At 37.1% G+C, this 21,607-nt stretch overlaps 1 protein-coding gene across 8 annotated transcripts in view; it reads left to right on the forward strand.

Annotated features, from left to right (window-relative positions):
* VTI1A (vesicle transport through interaction with t-SNAREs 1A) overlaps positions 1-21,607 on the forward strand; it is a 249,224-nt gene that overhangs the window by 7,037 nt on the left and 220,580 nt on the right. For all 8 annotated transcript variants that reach the window (NM_001277400.2, NM_001277401.2, XM_015288703.4 and 5 more), the window contains exon 3: positions 4,342-4,452. In NM_001277400.2, coding sequence (NP_001264329.1) covers positions 4,342-4,452 — 111 coding nt within the window. The remainder of the gene's footprint in view (positions 1-4,341; positions 4,453-21,607) is intronic.

Raw genomic sequence — 21,607 nt, forward strand, 5'->3', positions numbered from 1 at the left:
ACTGCTATCGTTAGTGGTAAAATTTAACTCACGTGGTACCCTAAAGGTTCTTAATAGTGATATAATAGAATATGAAATACTTGAGAATATGAACTACTCAAGGGGAGCATATAAAAAAGTTAATCTTGTATTAAGTGATTTAAGGCTTGTATTATTACTGCAAGCTACTAGAAGTTGCATCTATCATCAGCCTTTGAGATGTGAACAAGTTTTAAAAGTAAATTAAATGTTTCTATATGTAATGTATTTTTTCTTCTAGGACCCATATGTCTGCTTGATTTAATCTGTCCAGTTGTCTTGTAATAAGTCTTGTTTTCTCTTCTCCCAAGTGAGACAAAAGGTATTTAGCTGTTTGACGTCAAAGGAGTAAAGGTAGTTTGAGGTACTGAGAAGAGCATGTATGTTAACTGAGCATTAGTTAGTGGTCCACACTGATGGAAGAAAACAATACAAATTAAGCATCTATGGCTTTTCTGTTTTGTTTCCACTACAACTTCTCTTGTACTCCAAATGGATGAAGTATAAAGTTTTGTAGCTGTGGAGTAGCTGAGTAAAGGTGTAGGTGTCAACTGAGATTGATTGACTTTTTTCCACGTAGCAGTAGTTCTTTGCCTGAAGCTCTTTTTGTTTATTGTTTGCAAATGTAACTCATTTGGTCTACCTGATGTCAGAAATATAATCTGATTTTTGGGATAAGGAAATGAAATTAGTTCCACTGGTGTGAAAGTTCTTCAAGTTGAGCACCTTGAATCAATGATTTGATTAGTAACTAAATGGTAATATTGAAAATATTGCTAAAGTTTGTGGCATAGAAAGAAAATGGTTTTTAATGTATTGACATACCTGGTGCTTTTAGTGTAAGGGCTGAATTAGTCTTGTAAGCAGAGCATTGAAATAGGACCCAGGAAAGCTGAGTCTTGGTGGAACTCCACTGCAGGCTTACCTGATGAGGATGACAGAATGCCTAACCTCTCTCATTCAGTATTCTCAGTGAGAAATACAGCAAAACTGCTGTCCGTGTCACGAGGCTGTTCTGAGGTTATATTAATGCCTTTGGGGCACTTTCATTTTCAGAAAGCTGAAGGGAAGTAAGAACGTAGAAGTGCTTTTCATCTCCTTTTCACTGCAGCTTGACATGGCAAAAAAGACAGAGCACGACAGGGAAATTGCAGCATGGGTGTTAGGTTGAAAAATCATTCAAATTTGGTTCTCTAATCAAAGTAAGATTGGAAGGAACAGAAATTGAGTTAATGGTTCATTACTTTTCTTCTTATGTCAGAGAAAGTTCATCTACATTTGTATTTATTATTAGAGTAAAAACTGAATCTTTATATCTGCATTTTCATCCTAATGATGATCTTGATTTCATATACTGACTTTTCTTTCACGCTTTTGTTTTAGATCTTGTTGCTAATGCTGCTAGACAGGTGCTTAATTCAATTATTGGCTTTAAGTAATTACCTTAGATGTTTGTGATTAATGTCAAGGCTCGGGTTTAAAATCAATTTGAACAAACCTGATAATAACAGAACTGATTAAAAAGATCCTCTTTTAAATGAAAGGCTACGCTAGAAAACCAAAATAATCCTAATTCTTTGGCACTGGTAGTTTTTGTATAGTGGTTTGTTTTTCCTCTTGTCTGATTAAAGCTTGGCTTATTTTGTTTTGGTTTATTTCCTAATTGGTTAGGAAATAACTCTCTTATGTATTACAAATATTATTGTGGAGATATTTTATTTACACTGACTAACCACTGATTGTTTTAAAACACTGTCTGCTTTGTTTGTGTAGCATCACTGGTGTAATTGATTTGATCTGTATGCAGAACTGACACCAAAATGTTACTCCCAGGCTGCCTTGTAAAGCCATAGCTGCTGAGTTAGAGGTTTCTGGAGAGAAATCATGTCATTCCTGCATCCCATGCAGAGTGTCACAGAACTGTAGAATATGCTGAGTTGGAAGTGACTCAGAAGGATTGAATCTAACCCCTGACTTGGCACAGGACCACCCAAAATCCAAACTCTATGTCTAAGAGCATTGTCCAAGTGCTTCTTGAGCTCTAGCAGCTCAGTGCCATTCCCTCTGTCCTGGGCAGCCTTTTCCATGCCCACCTCCGTCTGGTGCAGACCTTTTCCTTAACCCCCCGCCCTTCCCCAGACGCGGCTCCATGATGTTCCTGCAGGCCCTGATGCTTTCCCCAGAGTGCAGAGCTCAGTGCTGCCTCTGCGCTCCCTGTGAGGAGCTGTGGGCTGCCATGAGGATTCCCCTCAGCTCCTCTGCTCTGGGCAAAGCAAACCCAGGGACCTCAGTACTCCTCACACCTCTTGCCCTCCACATCCTTCCCCAGCTTCATAGCCTTTGTTTGATTGCTCTCTAATAGTTTTATGTCCTTCATATATTCTGGCACCCAAAACTGCACACAGTACTTGAGGTAAGGCCAAGCCAGAACACCTGCAAGATTTGTTCAGTGAGTTTTTAAGATAGATGAATGTTGAGATAAACTTCAGTGTAAAATGAGGTTGTATTTAGGTTCACATCTGCTTGGACAGCTGTCTTCTGCATGGGCTGGCATGGAAATTTATCACTAACAGCCACAAAATGTACCTGTTGAAACTCATGATAACACACAAACACACAACTCAGATTTGAAACTTTGGTGAGCTCCAATATGGATTCTTCATCACTGCCTGTAACATTTTCAGGAACATTACAGGTGTCTCTTAGACTTTACGTTCTCTAATACCGACTGTTCAGAATGAGGATTTTGGATACTGTGAACTGTGGTCTGATCGTGGCTGCAATAGATGTATTCATTTGGGAGATGGCTTCATTTTTATTTAATAGAAAAGAATTGAGATTGCATTAAAATATCCTGATCTTGCACATATAAATTGATGTAAGAGAAACATTTTCTATGCTCATGGAATGTTCAAGATAAAGTCTATTGGGGTGAAATGATAAGAAATAAATCATTTACGATAGTTATCAGTTTAATTTACAATACCACTTTGGAAAGTTAAGCCTCCACCAAAGAACTGGGTAGATCTAGAAACAGCTTTGTATGTTTCAATTAATTACTGACTATTTAATTAAAGTCAGCTTTACAGTTTATTATCAAATACCATTTTGTATAATCAGAATAGATCAGACTGAATGACTTTCCAGGATCTGGTAATTCAGTTGATTAAATTCAGATGCTTTTTTACGTTATGAGAATGAAATCTCAAAGTGTAAGCTAGTGATTACATAGGAATAAACTATAAGTATCCCTTGTGAAGACCTCTAACCAGAAGCTTGGGACCTTAATTGAAAGGCATTTCCATTCCAATGCTGCATTGCTCAGCTGAGATCAGTAGGAGGTGAGTAAATATTGTGTCAGGTATTTACAGCAACCAAGGAGAGCTATTCTTTTATCTTTTTTAAGTAAGTTGGAAAGATTTTAAAAGCAGGTAAGGGATTTTTTAGCTGTGCACAACAGAATTCCTGAGGAGCCAGCACTGTGTGAAGGTGTTTCCTTAACGCAGTGGGCAGGTAATTAGCAGGCGAGTCAGCCCTGGTTTATAACTCCTTTTGATTTTCTGTAACCTGATGTCATATTCTTTTGTTTCAGGCCCCTTAAAGTTCTGCATGTCAAAAATAAGTAGCAAAACTATTTTAAAGATAAATTCTCTGACATTTTATGCATTCAACGGTATACCAGTTCTTGAACAATATTTTCATTACAATTCTAAAATCCAGTTGTTTAATGTACCTGCATACAGATTTGGGATGTAGATTTATGCAGCCAGTTCAGAAAGCTCAGGCTACTCAATGCTGCTGAGTAAGCATAAAAGTACAATAATTATTTTATTACTCGTAGAGACTGTTGGTGGATAAAAATTTCTACATTTATGTGTCTCTCTAAAATGTGTCTGTATACAAAAATAAATAAAATACAACTTGTAAAACCACACAACTAGGTGGAGGTAGGGTGTCTTCTGCATAATGTTCATCAGTGTATTCACTGCATTTGAAACTGAAATCCAGAAAAGTTTAAATAGAATCATTTTATTTTTAAGTATTAATAATGACAGTTTTGTCATTAATTTGTTGACTTAATGCTATGTAAAGATTTTTTCTAACTTAACACTATACTGTCTATAGGATTGACAACATTTTTCTTGACAGAGAAATGTTTCTTGGTATTTGTGAGCATTTGGCTAAACACAGAATGATAGAATGGTTTGGGTTGGAAGATCATCTAGTTCCAACTCCTTTGCCATGGTCAGTGACACCTTCAACTACAAATTCCTTCTTGCTTTAATTATCATTTTAACTTACATATCTATTTTTACTTGGTAGCTTGAGCAGATGGAGCTGGAAGTTCGAGAGATCCCACCTCAAAGTCGGGGAATGTACAGCAGTCGGATGAGAAGCTACAAACAAGAAATGGGAAAACTTGAAGCTGACTTCGTGAGTTTTTAACCTACCTTGTAAAGATAGCATCCATGAGTTTTTTATAATGCAATAATACAGTTATTCAGGCAAGTGAGTGGATATTTTTGACTAGGATGAGAGAGGAATTCTGCATGTATTTTACTGTGTTTATGAACAGATGAAAACTGATATGGGGAAGAGAAGCTTTTCTTTTAGTCTCATATTAACACTCGTATTGGTAGCCTTCTGCCCTTTGCCCTGGCCCTGAATTGTTTCTTTGCCATTAAACATTGGGAGTATTTATGCTGTAGTCAGCATAAATAGTCAGCTTTTAACCCTGTTTCTACAGGAAAGACTAGTAGAACTTAAAAATTAATTCTTAAAACATAGTGTAAGTTTACTCTGCATAGAAAGTAATGATTCATTTAAAACAGTGCGTAGCAATGTGGCAGTAGCATGATAAGTAATGTAATCACCAGTTTAGGGAATTTTTGGATGTGGTTTATCTCATATCCACTTAATATCTTACTCACTGTGATTTCTTCTTTCCATTGCATCTAGATTATTCTTGGCTGTTGTACAAATATGTTCTAAATACTGAATTTTTCAAGTAATGAATACAAACTACCAAGATTCTCTTGTGTAAGGGCTTCTGCTGCAGTTGTCTTTTTTTTTGTGTGTGTGTCTAAGATTTGCACTGAATAGATTTACATAGAGACAAAACTGTTTCCTCTAAAGTCCTGAAAAGGTTCAAAGGGATGGCAAAATATGAGGAAATGCTTTGTTAATTGGCAGCAGCTCAGTACCTGCAGGGTGGGGAGAAAGAAAGAAATGTTGGCATTCTTTTCCATTCGCTAGAGAAGTGTGAATTTTCTCGGGTTGCTGGAGGCAGTTTATTCCTTCAGGGGAGAGGAGCCAATGTTTGTACCCGCAGCCAGGAAACCCAGCTGACTGTCACTCCTCTGTGCTTCTGCCAAGTTGAGGAGTTGCACAGAAATGTATTAGCAAGAAGGTGGCTGCAGTTTTGTAAAGTTTGAGGAATGTAAGGATAAAAAGACTTGCATTGAAATTTTAGATGATTTCATGCTGTTCCCCTCTAGGAGGTGTGTATGGCCCTGTTGGGCAAACAGTGGCTTCCAAAAGAGAACAATTTTTAGGCCAGGAGTGAATGTTATTTATCTCCTTGGGTGTAGGAGAATTCCCAGTCAACATTCTTATTGCTGGCTTATTTCTCTATACAGCCAGAAGAGGGAAGTTGGCACTTATGCTTCCAGACAATTGGGAATGGGAGAGTTCAGAACTGGATGGGTCTGTATGGAAGAGGAGAAGTGGGCATGTATGGAAGAAGTGTGTCAGAACACTGGGAGTTATATCACAGATTTGTAATATGTATATGCTTTGTATATCCTTCAATCGTATGTATACGAGGAACATAAGGTTTTGCTCAGAGTGAGGGAGCAAAAACAGCATGAGAAAGAGGAAAGAGAGATAATAATAATGGGAAAAAAAGCTCACAAATCCAAGGATGACATGAGCAAAAGATCAGGGAAACAAAGTGCAGTGAATGATGGAGCAAAATACTGAAAAAAGCCCTACAACCAAAAACGGTTGTGCTTGGAAGAAGTTTAATTGTATAGAAAACAAAATGTTGTTTCAACTAAATTCCCTGTATAACCCCAGTTCCTAGGCACTAACTTTTTTCTTAATTTTATGTGTGTGTGTTTGAGCATCTTTTTGGCTTATTCTCCAGACAAATAACAAATTATTGGAAACTATATAACAAAATGATTCAGTTGTGAGTTCAATGGAGGAGAGGAGGAAGGGAGGGAAATGTTATTTTGACTCTGAAAAAAACTGCTGTCTGGAGGGCCACTGAAGGCAGGAAGTTGACAAAATTTGCTGAAATGAAAGTGCTTTTGTGTGTTCTGTCTGAATGTTGTCTTGAATGAGTTGTGACCTGTTTGATTGTAAGCAAAGCATGTAGAGTTTCTTTAACAGCTTTAGCAGGCCTTTAGAGAAAGCGATCTTAGTATTTTAAGATGAGTTCGCTTTTACAGATGAAGGGAAATCTTTAGTTCAGAATGATACAGGCAATTTCAGTTTAGGATCAGCTTACAGGTTTGCTGCTCGAAGTTCTCAGGTCTTCCAAAAGGCATGCAGATATGAGTTTGCAAAGTTATGTGTTGTTCTTTATAAATGGATTGGAATCTCAGCTGGATCCCATTGTACTTGACTTGGCCGTTTGTCCTGTGTGAAGCTACATGTGTGCTGAAGAGAGGACATCTCTCTGTCATCTCGAAGTGTGTATTTCATTTAAATAAATAGTCCCTGCAAAATGAATTGCAAAAATTATATCCCTTAGTATGCAGTCTTTTTAAGTGAGTTCTATATTTGAAACATGAAGTGAATGCAGAACTGGGGCTGGCACATTGCATTTATATTTATCATAACGAATATGAGCCTTGGTCTTGCAAATTTGACCTCGCCCAAGCAGTTATGAAGAGCAGCAGCACATCAAGGTATTTAAAAGTTAGGAGAAGTAAATCTGAGGAATGTAGACTGTCCACTCCTTAGCTGGAAGACAGTCAACATCCCTGTTTCTGATATGTAATATCTAATTGGTGAGGTTCTTTTTATCTTGGGCAGTATATGGAAAAAAATGACAAAAAATTGTGCTATCACTTGCTTATTACTTTACTACGTACTGTGGAATCTTGATGAACATATTGTGGTTTGTTGTGGTACTTGTTGGTTGTTTTTTTTTTCGTGAACATTATTATATAAGAAATATAGCCTAAAAAAACATGGGTTTAAGCTTAGTCAAGCTGCACTTTGAAAAGTTAGTCCAAAAATGGCTGTTAATTTTTTGGTCAGATGAGAGCAAGCTGAGATTTATTTCCATTCCTTGCAGGCCTTTTGTGTTGAGTCTCACGTGCGATTACTTATATCAGTACCCCGCAGTCCAGGTGTGTGTTTAGAGGCAGCTACATCTACACCATGCACTGCATTGTATGTGGGTAATTTGTAACCCACCAGTTTTATTGAGTGATATCAGAGGAGAAAAAACTGACTTGTTCCATCTTATTACATACCTGTTATAAAGGAACAGTGTGAATAATAATAATAAAAAAAGATCAGTTCTATCATTTAAAGTATTCAGATACCATAGCACTGTGATGATGTATGGGGAAAAAATAAAAGTGAAAGTATGACACCTCAGCCAAAGCTAGAGACTAAACAATGGTTTCTGATGCTCACATCCATGCTGTGCAGCCTTCCTTGGGAAGGGTCTATTGTGTAGCAAGCAATTCTTCTGATTTGTGAAGAAAACACAGGTATGGCCAGGCCAGATTAGACCAATTGCTGCTGACGTAGTTCCAGCAGCAAATACCTGGGGAGAAACATAGGAAAAGGACAAGAATGAAGTGATATTTCTATTCAAGAAAGCTGTATGCACATCAAAAAGCAAGGTTTCAGGGTTGCTTACGATAGTCCATGAACATGTATCATGATGGAGTTAAACTGTTTGGTAAAGGGTGTGTGTTTGTTTGTTTTAACTTTGAAAATAAGATAATCAAACCAATAATTCATTATCAGTACCGCATCTTTATAGTGGGGTTTCATTTCTGTTAGGTACTGAAAACAGTAGTCCCCAAACTTCGGTGGCTCTTGGGCTTGTGCTCTGTGCAGGAGGCTTGCCGGGCTGCAGAGGCAGCGGTAATGGCTCTATCTTGTGGCCTGAAGTGGAGTTGCATACCATGTACATGTGTTTGCTGGCTTCATTTTGGGGCAACCTACTAAAGAGTTCCTGAAATTCTAGTTTCCTACAAGTGGTTTTTTTGTGGTTTTTTTTTGTTTTGTTTTGTTTTTGTTTTTTTTTTCCTACATCTACAAAGGCAGCATCTTGTGGTTTAAGCTGGTAAATATTTTATTCTCAATCATTCCATGTGTATAATGTCCACGGTGACGGATTGCATGAAGCTATAAACGCAAACAAATGCCTTTATTGTAATAGGAGGGGTTATAAGAAAGAAGGGGACAGACTCTTTAGCAGGATCTGTTGTTATAGGATAAGGGGAAGTGGTTTCAGACTAAAAGAAGAGAGATTTAGATTGGGGAAAAAAGAAAGACTTTTTTACACTGAACACTGGAACAGCTTGTCCAGAGAGGAGGTAGATGCCCTGTGCCTGGAAACACTCAGTGTCAGGCTGGAAGGGACTCTGAGCACCTGATGAAGCCGTAGTTGTCCCTCTTCACTGCTGGGGAGTTGAACCAGATGACCCTTCACAGTCCCTTCCAACTCTGACAATTCTACAGTTCTATGTTTTCTTTTTTTCAAGCAGGCATTTTTTTTTCAATTATTACCCCAAAACAGCCAGGGAACTTTAAACACTAGGAATATGCAGTAGTACAAAGCTGTCCAGATTTTACCAACTGACTTTGATCAGAATCCATCCCGGTTTGTATGAAACTGTAACTATCTAAACATAGCTAATGTGTGGTTATCGGCTTGCGTTTCTATTCATCCCAAGGGCTCATTGTATGGGCACAACATCAGGACAGTGGAAAGCTTACAGTTGAAGTATTCATACTTCATCCAAATAGATGAGGGAGTATAAAAATCCAGTCAGATCATATTATGTAGTAATGGTAACCAAAGGTAAAATTTGCAGGCAGCATTTGTTATCAGTCCAAGAAACTATACTCATTCCTGCTAAAGCCTTAGAATTGGTATTGATTTTGGTAATTCTGATCTTCAAATTAGAAGAAAAAAATAATAATAAAAAAAAAAATAGGGGGGGAAGCACAAATACATTGTATGAAACTTCATAAATTTTAAACACTTTTGGCATTTAGCTTTAGTTCAGTCAGGAGTAAAATACATATTCATATTGCATACATCCTTCAGGTGTTGTTTAAATTGTTAAAATGATAGCTACTGTTAAGCTTTCAAAGCATTTAAGATGATAAGCATCAGGAAGTCATTAGATAGAACTCCTTTTTGTGGCTGTGAGAAGTACCAGCTTACTGCAGAAACTGACCTGAGGGAGCAGCTACAATTGTGCCAACCATCGTCTGGCTGCTTTTTGCCAGTACTACTGCCCTTATTTCGAGTTCTGGTATCTACCCAGTCAGATAGTCATAATAAAAGACACTTGTCAAAAGGTGAATTAGAGACCTGTATCTTTATTGCAGTTTTCCTTAGCTTTCCAGATTGAACTAAAAGTTTGGCAGTTGGACTGTTGCTGCTGAATTTGTAGAGCAAAGCATTTCTTTATATTTAAAATTTCATAAAATGTGCATGAGAACGACGTGTATAGCTTTGTAGTTGCATCCCAGATGTTAAAAACAAGGAACTCGCTATCAATACATGTCATGTATGCACATGCACCCTGCATGGGCAGGCATGCCTGTAATAAAAACCTGATCTTGTTGATCTTTCTAAAATCAGATTCGTTTTTGGAATGTGAATAGTACATTTCTTTTGTAACAGGGCTGGAAAGGGTTTGTTTGAATGCACACGAGATGAAACAGATTCATTAAGATTCAGAAGAATGTGAAATATCTGACAATGTATTAACAACCTAATTTTGGGAAGATATTGTGTAGACAAATGTTCCTTTGCTGTGCTATGTTTATATATACCATGGCCTTCTTGAATTAAGTAATCAGTCCACTATACTATAGTTGCTTTTTTCCCCTTTTTTCCTTTTTTAATAACTTCTGATATTTTTGCCTTCTTGTCTGCTGCTGAACATTACATTAACTTCTTTTCTGGAGAAGAAAATTCCACGTTATCTTCAAATTGTTTTCACTTGTGTCTCCACCTTAGCAGATTTATAGTAGAAAAAGTTGGAGGCATCATTTGATATTTTGCAATTAGTTTATTTATACAACTGCTGTTTTAAATGAGAAAAAGTTGAGGTAGGAAAAATAGTTGTTGGTTTTTTTTAAACATTCAAGGCCTCAACTGAGTTTTTTAGTGAAAGATGAAGCAATGGTGTAACTTAGATCTCGTGTGGAAAACTAGCCCTCATTTATTTACATCTAAGGAATTATTCTTTTTTTGGTTTTGTGTGGTTGTACAGAGAGAAGGAATTTTGTTTCACCATGAAGTTTACTCGTGATGACATGTTTTCCTCTAAGGAAAAGCATGAAAGGCAGGAGTTAACATGCTTAATTTATCATTAACCTAAGGGGTTATGATCATTTTAACTGAGATTCCTGGGAGACCAGATCGGTGAAGCACACTGTGCTTCCTCGGTTTTAATGCAGTACCTTTGGCTGCTGCTTTCAAGGAGCACTCCCACGTTTGACCAGTAAGGTGCATCTCATTAGGTACTTTATAAAGAGATGATGTTACTGGACAAGGACAACCAAGCAGCAAATTTTAATTGTCTATCAAGTTAATTCCTTAACCAGATTCTTCTCTCAGCCAACTTCTCCTTGATGCTCTTAGGAACTTTAGTGCAACTCTGTCCAGAGGGAGGAAACTGATGACTTTTGTGGCGTGTTTTTTGTTGGTCCTCATGCATGTGATTTTAAGAAAAAGCAATCTGTGGAGCAGTAGCCTTGGCCCAATGATTACAAATAAAGGTATTTTTAAGAAACAGTTTGGTGAGTCTGATGGTGGTGTATTTGGCTGGAACATGTTGACTCTCACAATGCACTTTAAACCTTCATGCTGCTTTCTTTCCTTGTTCCCTTCACAAAGAAGTGTTAATTTATTAAATGAAGCCAAAAAGTAGTCTACTTTTGATGAAGTCCTTCTGCAAGATGTATTTTAAATCATATGATATAAATTCAGCCTGATGTCAGTTCTGGTGTAGGAACACACGCCTTTTTCACTAAGCATGCTTTCTCACCTGGCAGTCTTTAGACGTGTCTGGATGCCAACTCTCATCAGCCTTCCCAGGCATAGAACCGTGCTTTCTCTTTTCCCACATAGTTTGTTGTTATGTTAGAACTTCCCCTTCTCAAAGTAGTAGTATTAAATCTGTGCACTGACCTTCCTTGCCAGCACTGGAAGAAGCAGTGTCTGCTCAAAATTACTTACAGCCAGCTGGAGAGCGAGGCCTCTCCATATACGGAAGGCGAATGCTGTTTTTTGGGGGGAGAAGGAGGGCTCTAATGTTACCTTCTTTCTCAGTGAGTTTGTGTATTAGTCAAGTGATGCTCCCTACCTGTCATGCAAAAAGAAACAAGCTGTTGTCCTGCTTTTGATAGCAGCAGTAGCAAAGATCTTGCAATTGGAATGCCGTTGTCTGTTGTGAAGACAAATAGAGTAGAACAGAGCATATCTCACTCTCCTGTCATCACATTGGCTCACTTGCACTCGTATAGGTAGAATTTTGATTTGCTTCTCTATCATGAGTTAGAAACACAAAGATTTTGAGAAAAACCATCAGGCAAGCCGAGCAAACAGTCCATCGCTTGCTTACTTTTCAGATTAGAGCTACGCTCAAGTTTCTCATCATATCATCATATTTTACTTTTTTTTTCCCCCCTAGTAGATGGAGGCTAATTTGTGTTTGACTGCAAAATAGGAAGAGACATTCTACCAAGAAAGCAAAGAAAGGAAAAGGTAGCATTTTGACGCTGGGAGGATTAATTACACATCTCAGATTTCTTGGTTTATTTCTTCTGGGACTGACACTAGATGGCACTGTTTGTTTGCAAAGCAAATTCCAACCCCTCCTCCCTCCCCCCGTTTCTTTTTTTTTCCTTTTTTTCTTTTTTTTCTTTTTTTTTTTCTTTTTCTTTCTTTCTTTTTTTTTTCTTTTTTTTTTTTCTGCTTTGGTAGTAACTGAAATTACTGTTTCATGAATAAAATATTTCTGGTGGGATTTGCATTTCTATATTGGCTGAAGATACTGTGTTGAATGTTTTATTAACCAGCCCAGTGCAACTGTCAGCCTATTAAAGAGATCCAATGGACCCTGTTTTGCTAAATAAACTAAATAAATCCAATTCATCAAATTGTGTTCCTGGCTGTTTATTTTCCATTCTTTTGATGTACAGTTTATTTTAAGTTAAAGCCACACAGTTTTAAAAATTAATGGGAAAACAGAATTTAGTGTTTGAAACAGGAGGAGACTAATTGCCATGGTCAAAAATAGCTTTCCTTTATGGTGAAGTTGCAGTCTGGTAAATGGTGAACTTTTTATTGGTGACTGATTAGTTGTCCCACGTCAAGAATTACTTTGGCAAATGTATGGCTAATGGCTTTTTATTTTTATTTTTTTTTGCCTGCATGCTGGGTTCTGTTGCTCTCATGAAATGAAACTTGAAGTATAAGCAATGCTGTTAAAAGTAGCTGTTTCTGCCCAACTTCAAGAGGTGTGTGCTTCATCTTGATAGTTTCTCAATCAGAATTCAAGGGGAAATTTTTATATCATCATTACATATTAAATGCTTGTTGAAATTCCTATTGCATCATAGGCAAATATTAGAGTATGAAAAAATCTCTTTGCATAACTGAATATATTCTATGTTGGGTTGTCAAACAGCTGTCAAACATTACAAATGGTAGCATTCATTCTATTCTGCTCGTACAAATAATATTGTAGTTACCTTGGTTTTTGCCGAGACCCTTTGCCATAGAGTAGTAGGAGATTTATGGTAGCAAGTAGTAAAAATTCTTCTGTGCCAAAGAACAGTTCTTGTAAATGCAAATGAATTCTGGATTTGTTAATAAGCAAGATGAAGAACATGACAGATATATTGCCCCTTTCTTTTCTGATGACTTAGTGTGCTGCTTTAGTGATGTTTTGTGCTAACTTTTGTTTGACAAGAAGTTGAAGTGCTCATGTATGTGCTGTGTAGTTTTATTCTGATAATTTTGGGTATCCAATAGTGGAATACTAAGTTTAATGTGATAAAAGCACATGTTAGTTTAATTGCTCTTTTTTGTTGTTGTTTTTGTTTTGTTTTTCCTAAAAAATCTACTGTAGTCAATTAAAAAGCCATTGAGAAGAATTAAGACGTAAGTATGAACTTTGGTGTGTGAGGGATTCTTAGGGAGAATCAATGCAATCATTTCATTCCACTTTTTTTTTTTTCCTGCAACTTACAGCTGAATTTAACTGAAATTGTAAATTTTTCTGTCACCTCTCCCCCAAACTCTAATCCAAGAACAAAGTAGATATTTATACTACGGCTTTCAGTGTTTAATAGTGCTGTTTCCTTATGTAGGTAGACTTTCATTTGACCTGAAAAACACTGAATTTCCTATTTATGTTTTAATATTTACAAGTTACAAATATATAAAATGTGATCTAATAACCAAGATGCATGATGTTTTCTCCTAGAGGAAACATTCCCATTTTGTGCTGTACATTGATTCTTTTTAACACACTGGTGGAAAGCACAGAGGAAACTTTATGGCTCTTTAAAATTGGCTTGTGTGGGTAAATGGAGGTGGGGTTTGACAACAGTAGAGATGTTGCCTACTCTCTGACATAAGACTTGATGAGGAAGAAATAGAAAGGAAGAAATGCAGCTGGAAATAGGATGGAGTGATTTTTTCCTCTTCTCATGTTCTTTACTATGAGAAACATATGGAAGAAGTGTGAATATCTCTGTTCTTTTGTTTGTAACTTTTTATTTGTGCTCTGCAATCCTTTGATTGTCAGTCTCAAGTACAGTCAGTTTCCCTTTGCAAGCTGCTGTACAAACCACAACAAAAAGTGGTCCTCAGCCACAAAATCTGTTTGAGCTTACTGTTCTTGCATAGTTGGAGAAGTCCATGCAAAGGCTACTTCAGATTAAGTTACAAATTTGACAATGTACTTCTTGTTTACATTTATAGCAAGTGAATCAAATATAGCATCTCTCTTACTTTTCATCCAGTTTTTATGGACTGCCATTATGGTGCCAGTAGTAGGAAAATAAAGCCCTTTCCAGTGTTTAGTAATTACTAGAGAGGTTTCACTCCTTAAAGATTTGATCAATGAAAATTAAAGTAGTAAGAAAAGAGCATATGGTAAAAAGGAATATAGTAGGTGAATTCTGGGGACAGTAATAGAATATTTTCCTTGCTCTAGTATCATTTAACCATTTCTGTGTTTTATGGGGAAAAAAAACCAACTTTTTGCTAACTATTCGGTGCTTGGTGCATGAGAAACTAGGGGGTGTGAGGGGGGCTCTGCATGTTTCCTATTGGAACATTGGTCCAACATGTCTTCAGTTTTTTTTCAGAGAAAACTAGAATGAAAAAGGGATAGTGTTTGCCAACTTACCCCTCTGCTCAACACGATAGCATGTTGGGTAGGATCTTGGAAAATACTGAAATGCAGCACCTGTTCAACAGAGACTCACATGTGAAGTCTGGTAAATCGAAGGAAAGGCTCCTGTTGTGTTTGGTGGGTCTTGGACTGGACCTTAGACAGCAAGTGCCCCTATGTGATAAAGCTAGCATCTTTCTTTCCGCTGGTTCATGAGTGAAAGGGCTTTGAGCCATTATTAAATCAAATCGTATCCTTTGCTATGGCCTGTCACTGTCTTAGAAAAAAGTATTATTTAATATTTTATGTAAGAAAGAGTAGTGATATGAATACCAAACCAAATTCTTTTATTTTGGAATTTGAAAAGCAACCTGTAAATTCTGTAATGATGGCTGGTGTTTTAATACATGGAACTGCAAGTTTTTGACACAGGCATCGCTTGAACAAGAGAATTTCTTATCTGCAAGTACAGCTCTTTGGCATGTGATAGTGAGTATTAAACAAATAGAACTGTGCAAATAACTGAGTTGGTGTGTTGATGTGTTTATTTTAATTATTGTGGTATATTTTGTTTAAGAAGTGTTGGTTAGTTTTGTTATTATTGATTTTTCTATTTGTCTTTGAAACCACAAGTTTTCTTTTTTATTATGATTATTTTTGACATCCATTAAAAAAAATAAACTGAGAACTATTTATTCTGAAGTCAAGTGATTGGGAGTAAAATTATTAGCAATAAATGGTCTTAGCTGTAATATTTTTTTAATTAAATAATTACTTGATTTGTAACAACTGTTTTTTGTATTGTTTTGTAATTCAGTGTTACTAACACCCGTAAGTGATAGTGTGATTCCTTCCTTCTTCTTTCTGCCTTATATAGAGGAGAAATCAGACTCTGTCGTTCAGTTATATAAGCTTCCCACAAAGTTAGTTCAGTCACCTAAATCAAACTAAAAAGTTACAGAAAGGTCAGGATTAAGTTAGAGGTTGCTAACCTGAATCTCTTCCCTAGCCTTTTTAAGCCCTTAGTGCTCCTTTTGTCTTTTCCTCACCTTCTATCACATTGTCCTCCTGTTAGATCTTTATTTCAGTTGAAGGCACCTGGGCTGCATCTTTCTTCCTACCAATACTTGGAGTCAGTTTCAAACACATTGTTAAGGTCCCCTTTTTCCAATTCAAGGCCTACACATACTGTGTTCGGCGGTGCAAATCGGTGGCTCAGCATTTGTACCCTGTAGAGATCTTGGTTTAAAATGCATGAACTTTCGAATGAGCATAAGGAAAAATTGTTCCTCTGCCTCCCCACTTTGATGGTTCTTCTTCTGCTTCTCATTCTGGGACAAACTTTAAGAGTTCTTACTTTTAATTTATAGCTAGAAAGTATTCTGTTGCTAATGTCACATGCTGAGTTTCCTCCTCTTGTAAACTAGTACCAAATTACAAGGCGTTTTGTATGTTTAAAAATGTCTTAGCTGGGACCTTTTCACCCACGTGGGCTTCGTGTGCAGTTGTTTTTGGTTTGGCAGTGCTATGATTTTGAAATTTGCATTAATTCCTGCACGTGAGTGTGAATAGGGTAGCTTTTTGAGGGAAAAAAACCATGAAGGTTCCACTTTGGGTGTGCACCAAACATGCTCCCAGCCCTAATGGTGAGTCTGAACTGAAGACTGCAGTTTCAGAGTGCTTTGAACTGTGTGTGAAGTGAGGTTCTTTGGTGAAGAACTTAGATCTGTTCTGCGAGAAAATATTAAATAGAGTTCAGAAACTGTAGTGGAGAAACACCAAGATGTTATCTGTTCTGATATAGTTATATGTATCATTTTGGAGCAAGAATATCTTTTTTGAGGTCTTTCCTTCTTTTGTGAGGGCCTTTGCAAATTTTCATTCTCCTTCTCTTATATTTCAAACAAAGGAAAGCAAGGTACTAAGTCTTGAAGCCTAAAATCTTGTTATTAGTACAATTGGACTGCTTACATGTTGGGGAATTGTCTTTTCAATTACTATGGAAAAGTTACTTATGGTGGTTCATGTGTCAGTTCTTTCTCCTAATAGTTATCTGAACAGAAAACAAAGCTTCAGGCTTTCATTATACGCAATGCATTTAAAAGACGTTGAGCATTGTATTTATGCTATCAACTAATGATTAGTGGCTGATATTTAATGATATTACATATATAAGTCTTAAAATTTACTCACAGTGTTTTTAATTTCAGTGCAAAAGTGACATGACTTCAGTGAAAATCCTGTTACCTAAGCAATAGAAAGTCCAAATCAGTTCTTAGAAATGTTCATCATGTCTGGTGTACTCTTAAGAAATCATTATTGTTTTCCCTGCTACTTTAGAGAATAGTTAAGAAACTATGCAATAGATCTTGATGCTCTTATTATCAAATCAGAGTATCAGCTTGGTTATATAATAATCAAATTCTTCTATATGTCATGCTGAGATGTACACTAGGTCTTTGATGAAGAAAAAGAAGTCGTGTTCTAACAAGGAGATACGTTGTCAGTGACCACCCCATTCTCTGTTTCCTCTCATATCTTTAAGCTCTATTGTACCTTTGGTTATAATTTGGCATGGCTTTGACTTGGGCTGGAGTCCTTGAACTAATCCTTGCAACATTATCCTTGCTTTCAGATAAATATCTTTTTGTTGTTGTTGTTGTTGTTCCCTATAGATTGAGCTCCTGCAAACTGGCTGGAATGCCTCATGGATGGGTTGTTTGGCTGTATGGTGGTAGAAAATTCTTGAAATCCAACCACAGTGCCCTGTGTTACATGGCTTAGGGGCAGTATCTAGCAAGGAGTTGAGAATAGGTTGTCCTTCTGTAATTATAAACAAAAAAAAAAAAAAAGGGAATTTTGATAATAGCATTTCTCTTGATGCAATTAAATCAAATGCCTACTGTGGAAAGAGGAAACCAATGTATCGCTTTGCTCACATGTGGAGTTGTTCTGAAAGTTTGTTGTGCCTTATATTTTAACTTGTATGCAGGGTTCGTATATTCTAGATCACTTCAGAAGAACTCCTCCTTGGTGTGTGTTTAAATACAGATGAACAAGTTTGTATTCCTGTTTTTTGTTGGCTTTGTTTTGTTGTTACAATTAAACAAAGATCTGTCCCCTGCCCCAGGCAGTCAGAATGGAATTCGGATTCTCCAAGAATTAAAATGTCTGTGCACTTCACTCTTGGACGTCACTTCAGAAATAGCCATATGAAGAAAAATGTGTGATTCACTCATTGGCAGAGAAAAGGCAATAAACCCAATTTGATTCAGAAGGCTGAGGAACATTTTAATAACTTTTTTGACGTTTTTGTGTAGTCCTTATTTACCTTATCAATAGTTATGGTGACATATGATTGTCAACTTTTTATATTAAACCAAACTAATAAATTAAACATGTTGTGTTTATACCTGATGAAAGCTGACGTTTTGGAAAGGTGTTAAAATATACTGACAGGTCTTGTTCATAAACTCCTTTGGTATAAATATGTAGATGACATCTTTAGATATTGTTTGTACACAGGCTGATAGGCAGGGAACGTTGACAACGTAACAAATGCAAATGTCAACCCCACAATTTAACCTTTCTGTGTAGGAAAAGATGTTAGTTTTAAGTTACATGTATCTTTTAACTTTATTTTCAAAGTTTTTTTTTTTTTTTTGAGCCTGTTATCACTGCTGTTTCATGTGCCACTGGAAGTAATGCTGCAATAAGAAAGATTTGCACTTAAGAGCTTTTCTCTGTGGTGTTCCTACTTAAATGGCTGCAGCTGAGAGGGTTCTTTTTTCTCCTAATTCTTTTTATTTTTCATGTTCATCTAGTATCTTCTGAATCTGCCTGTAACATCACCTGTTTGTTCCTCACTTTGTGGTTCAGGGCTTGAAAGGGTAACTCCAGGGCAAGTAAAGCAATAATACTATTTTTAAAATGTTAGAGCCATTTACTGTTGCAATGAATGTATGGCCATGGTTTTAATGTGGGTAAGGATTGCTTTGTATGCAAAATGTGTGCATAGATCCCTGTGTGCTCCATGTTTGACTATTTTGGCAGCCTCTGCAAGCTGTGTTGAGTACCATATATGCAGAAGTTACCCACTTTCTGCTTGTCAGGGCTCTGAGGGCACCGATAACCCTCAGTTGGCCCTCAGTAGTCTCCCCCCATGTCACTGGTGGCCCAGGGCCCCCATTAGCCTCTGAGCCATCAGCTCCTATCCCAGTGGTGATGCAGGACACTGCTCTGCAGTTTCCCGTGGCCAACTCAGCCCTGGGTCCCACTGAAGTCTGTAGACCATCTCAATCTCCCATTTTAGTGTTGTGAGAGGCTTGAAGTAGGAGAAAACACGTTATCCTCTTTCTGTAACTCTGGCTCTATCTCTTGGTGGCTGATTTCACAACTAAGATGAACTTCTCTGTAACGTTCTCACTGCTTCTTCAGGCACATCTTCCTTTATCACTATCAGAAAGAAACTGATGGATTGAAATGTGCTGGTAGGTATTTCATAGTGTTTCACCCGGCTCTCAAGTTGGAATCTTCAGGAATGAGGAATTCAGAATGGTTCGAATATTGGCTCTGTACTAGCTAAGGATGTATCTGTGTCTCAGCTATGATTCCTTGCACCTTGTTGAATGTGCTGTGCTGTGTATGCACCATACAGAGGGGTTCAGCAGAAGCTTGGGAAGCAGAGGTTGGTGTTAATTTGTTCCTGACTCTGAACTTTTGGAAAAGCTGTTGCTGCTGTGGCAGGGATTGCAATTTGCTACGTTTTACTAGTGATGGTGGAAGACCTTTGTTGGCGGAAGACAGACTTTGTTGTTGTTTCCTTGTTTTCAATGAGTTAAATATTCACAGTCACAATTGGACCTCTGTGTTATAAACAAAAACAAAACTGTATCAACAATTCTGGTGTTCTCAGAGTGCCTACAGAGGAAGTTAATGAAACTGAAAGTAATGGGAAGCTGGTGCAGGCGTATAAAATTTAATAGATTTGGAAGGCTTCAGGTGTATTAAAAATAACTGTTTTCCAGAATAATTAACTACTTTAACTTTGTATTGAATCAATCAGCCAATTAACGCAGTCCAGTGTTGTACTGTGGAAACTTTAGTAGCATGTTAATGAACACCAGCCTTTTGAGCACAAATATTTCTGCAGTTAGAGCAACTTATGTATTACTTAAGGGTAGCTCACAAGACGTTTTTCTGCTGTGTATTATTTTCTTTATGTAAGTTAGATGGACAGATTTGGGATGTACATCTGTGATAGTGAATAATTGACAGAAAACCCTCTGGTATTTGACTGTCCAAAGAACATGAAAGGTATATTTTACTTTGCAGCAATCTTATTCTGTCAGATGGTTGCATTGACTTTTTGAAACAGTTGGAGAAAATTGATAAGACTTAATGTAAATGAAACAGTTATATTTGATAGTTACCTCCTGTTACCTCCCTGTGATACTAAGCAGTTCCCAGTCGTGCAGTAAGCATGTTTTGCATGGTTCTTATTCAAAATGTTTCCCTGGGGAAATCACTGAAAGTTGTGGGACAAAGCTCTTTCATGTTTAACTACCATTGACTTAGCTTCCTCAGTTATCTGACTAGGTGGGTTCATTTAATCCACTTCCTTTATATTGTCTATAAATTGCCACCTTATATCAGTAGAACTGAACATTTCGTTCTGAAAAAATATACATCTTTCATTCCTAAACCATTATTTGGAAACATAGTTTTGAGATTCCCCATAACTCTTGCAGAGTCTGGGCAGCATAGCTACTGAGTACTTCTGGAAATTGCCATTAATTAGCATCTTGGTTCCTCAGTTTTATTTAGTGGCTTTTCTGCTCAGTGAATGCCAGCTTCCTTTTCCTCCCTTAGGTTTTGTTGTTGTGCATTTCCTTCTTAACAGAATGTTTGTTTAGGTAAATGTAAATGCAGTGAGTTTTGTGAATGTTACTCACTGGGGAAATAGAAATGAAAATTTAAAATATCATTAGGAATGCAAACAATAAATTCTTTCATTTGCTGTAGGCGTCTTTAGGTTGGAATGACTAGAAAAGGTTCTGGTTAATTAGAAGTAATTTGTTAGAAACCTGAATCTTTTTTTTTTTATTTCCTAGATTAAAACTCAGTTCCCAGCTGGATGCTTATAAGTGCAGGAAATGTAATTGTGAGATGATTAATTGCAAAAAGATGGATAATTGGGGTTCATATGATATGTCAAATATGGCTAAACTGAAAGGTTTTCTGCACGTTGAAAGAAATTGGCTGAAATCTAGATTGCAGAGCATTGAGCAAGGAGTGTTTTTAGAGATTAATAATCACAGGTTGCTGCAGAAGGACTGGGCAGAGCTTGGCTGTGAACAGCTATACCCTCCCAGCCCTTTCCTATTACTTCAGTTTATAATTAGTGAGGTTTTGGTTTTGTCCTCTTGCCTTTATTGCTGTTATGTGAATTGGAGATTAGGAAGCACAGTAAACATCTTACATCTAACACCAATGCTTAGAGACAAAGATATCTCCTCCTCTCCACTACAAGGGGCTCAGCCTCCTGTAGGATGACAGCTGAACAGTCCTAGCGGACTTGTGAATTTGAGTGGCTTGCCTCACAGTCGGTCTGCTTTTTTTTCTGCATATGTATTTAGTATTTGTAACATTTGCTTTGAGTCCATTTTGTTTTTCTTTTTACTGTATTGTAATAATAATTTAAAAGGTGATACACGCAGTATAAACTACATTTTGCTTTCATTATCCCTCAGATACTTAGCAAAACACTGCCTGGTGTTTTAAATTACTTCTGCATTACTTTAAAATGGGAACTTATGTTTGAATAGCCTATTGTTCAGTTAGCTACTACAATGCACTTCAAACCACACAGTGTTATTCTATTTGCTGTATTTGGGGATCATACGAAATATTTATTCCCCGCCACCCCCAGCCTATAAACTTGGTGCCTCTATAAGGAGTTTCTA

Source organism: Gallus gallus, chromosome 6 (genome assembly GCF_016699485.2).
Source record: "Gallus gallus isolate bGalGal1 chromosome 6, bGalGal1.mat.broiler.GRCg7b, whole genome shotgun sequence".
Lineage (NCBI taxonomy): Eukaryota > Metazoa > Chordata > Aves > Galliformes > Phasianidae > Gallus > Gallus gallus.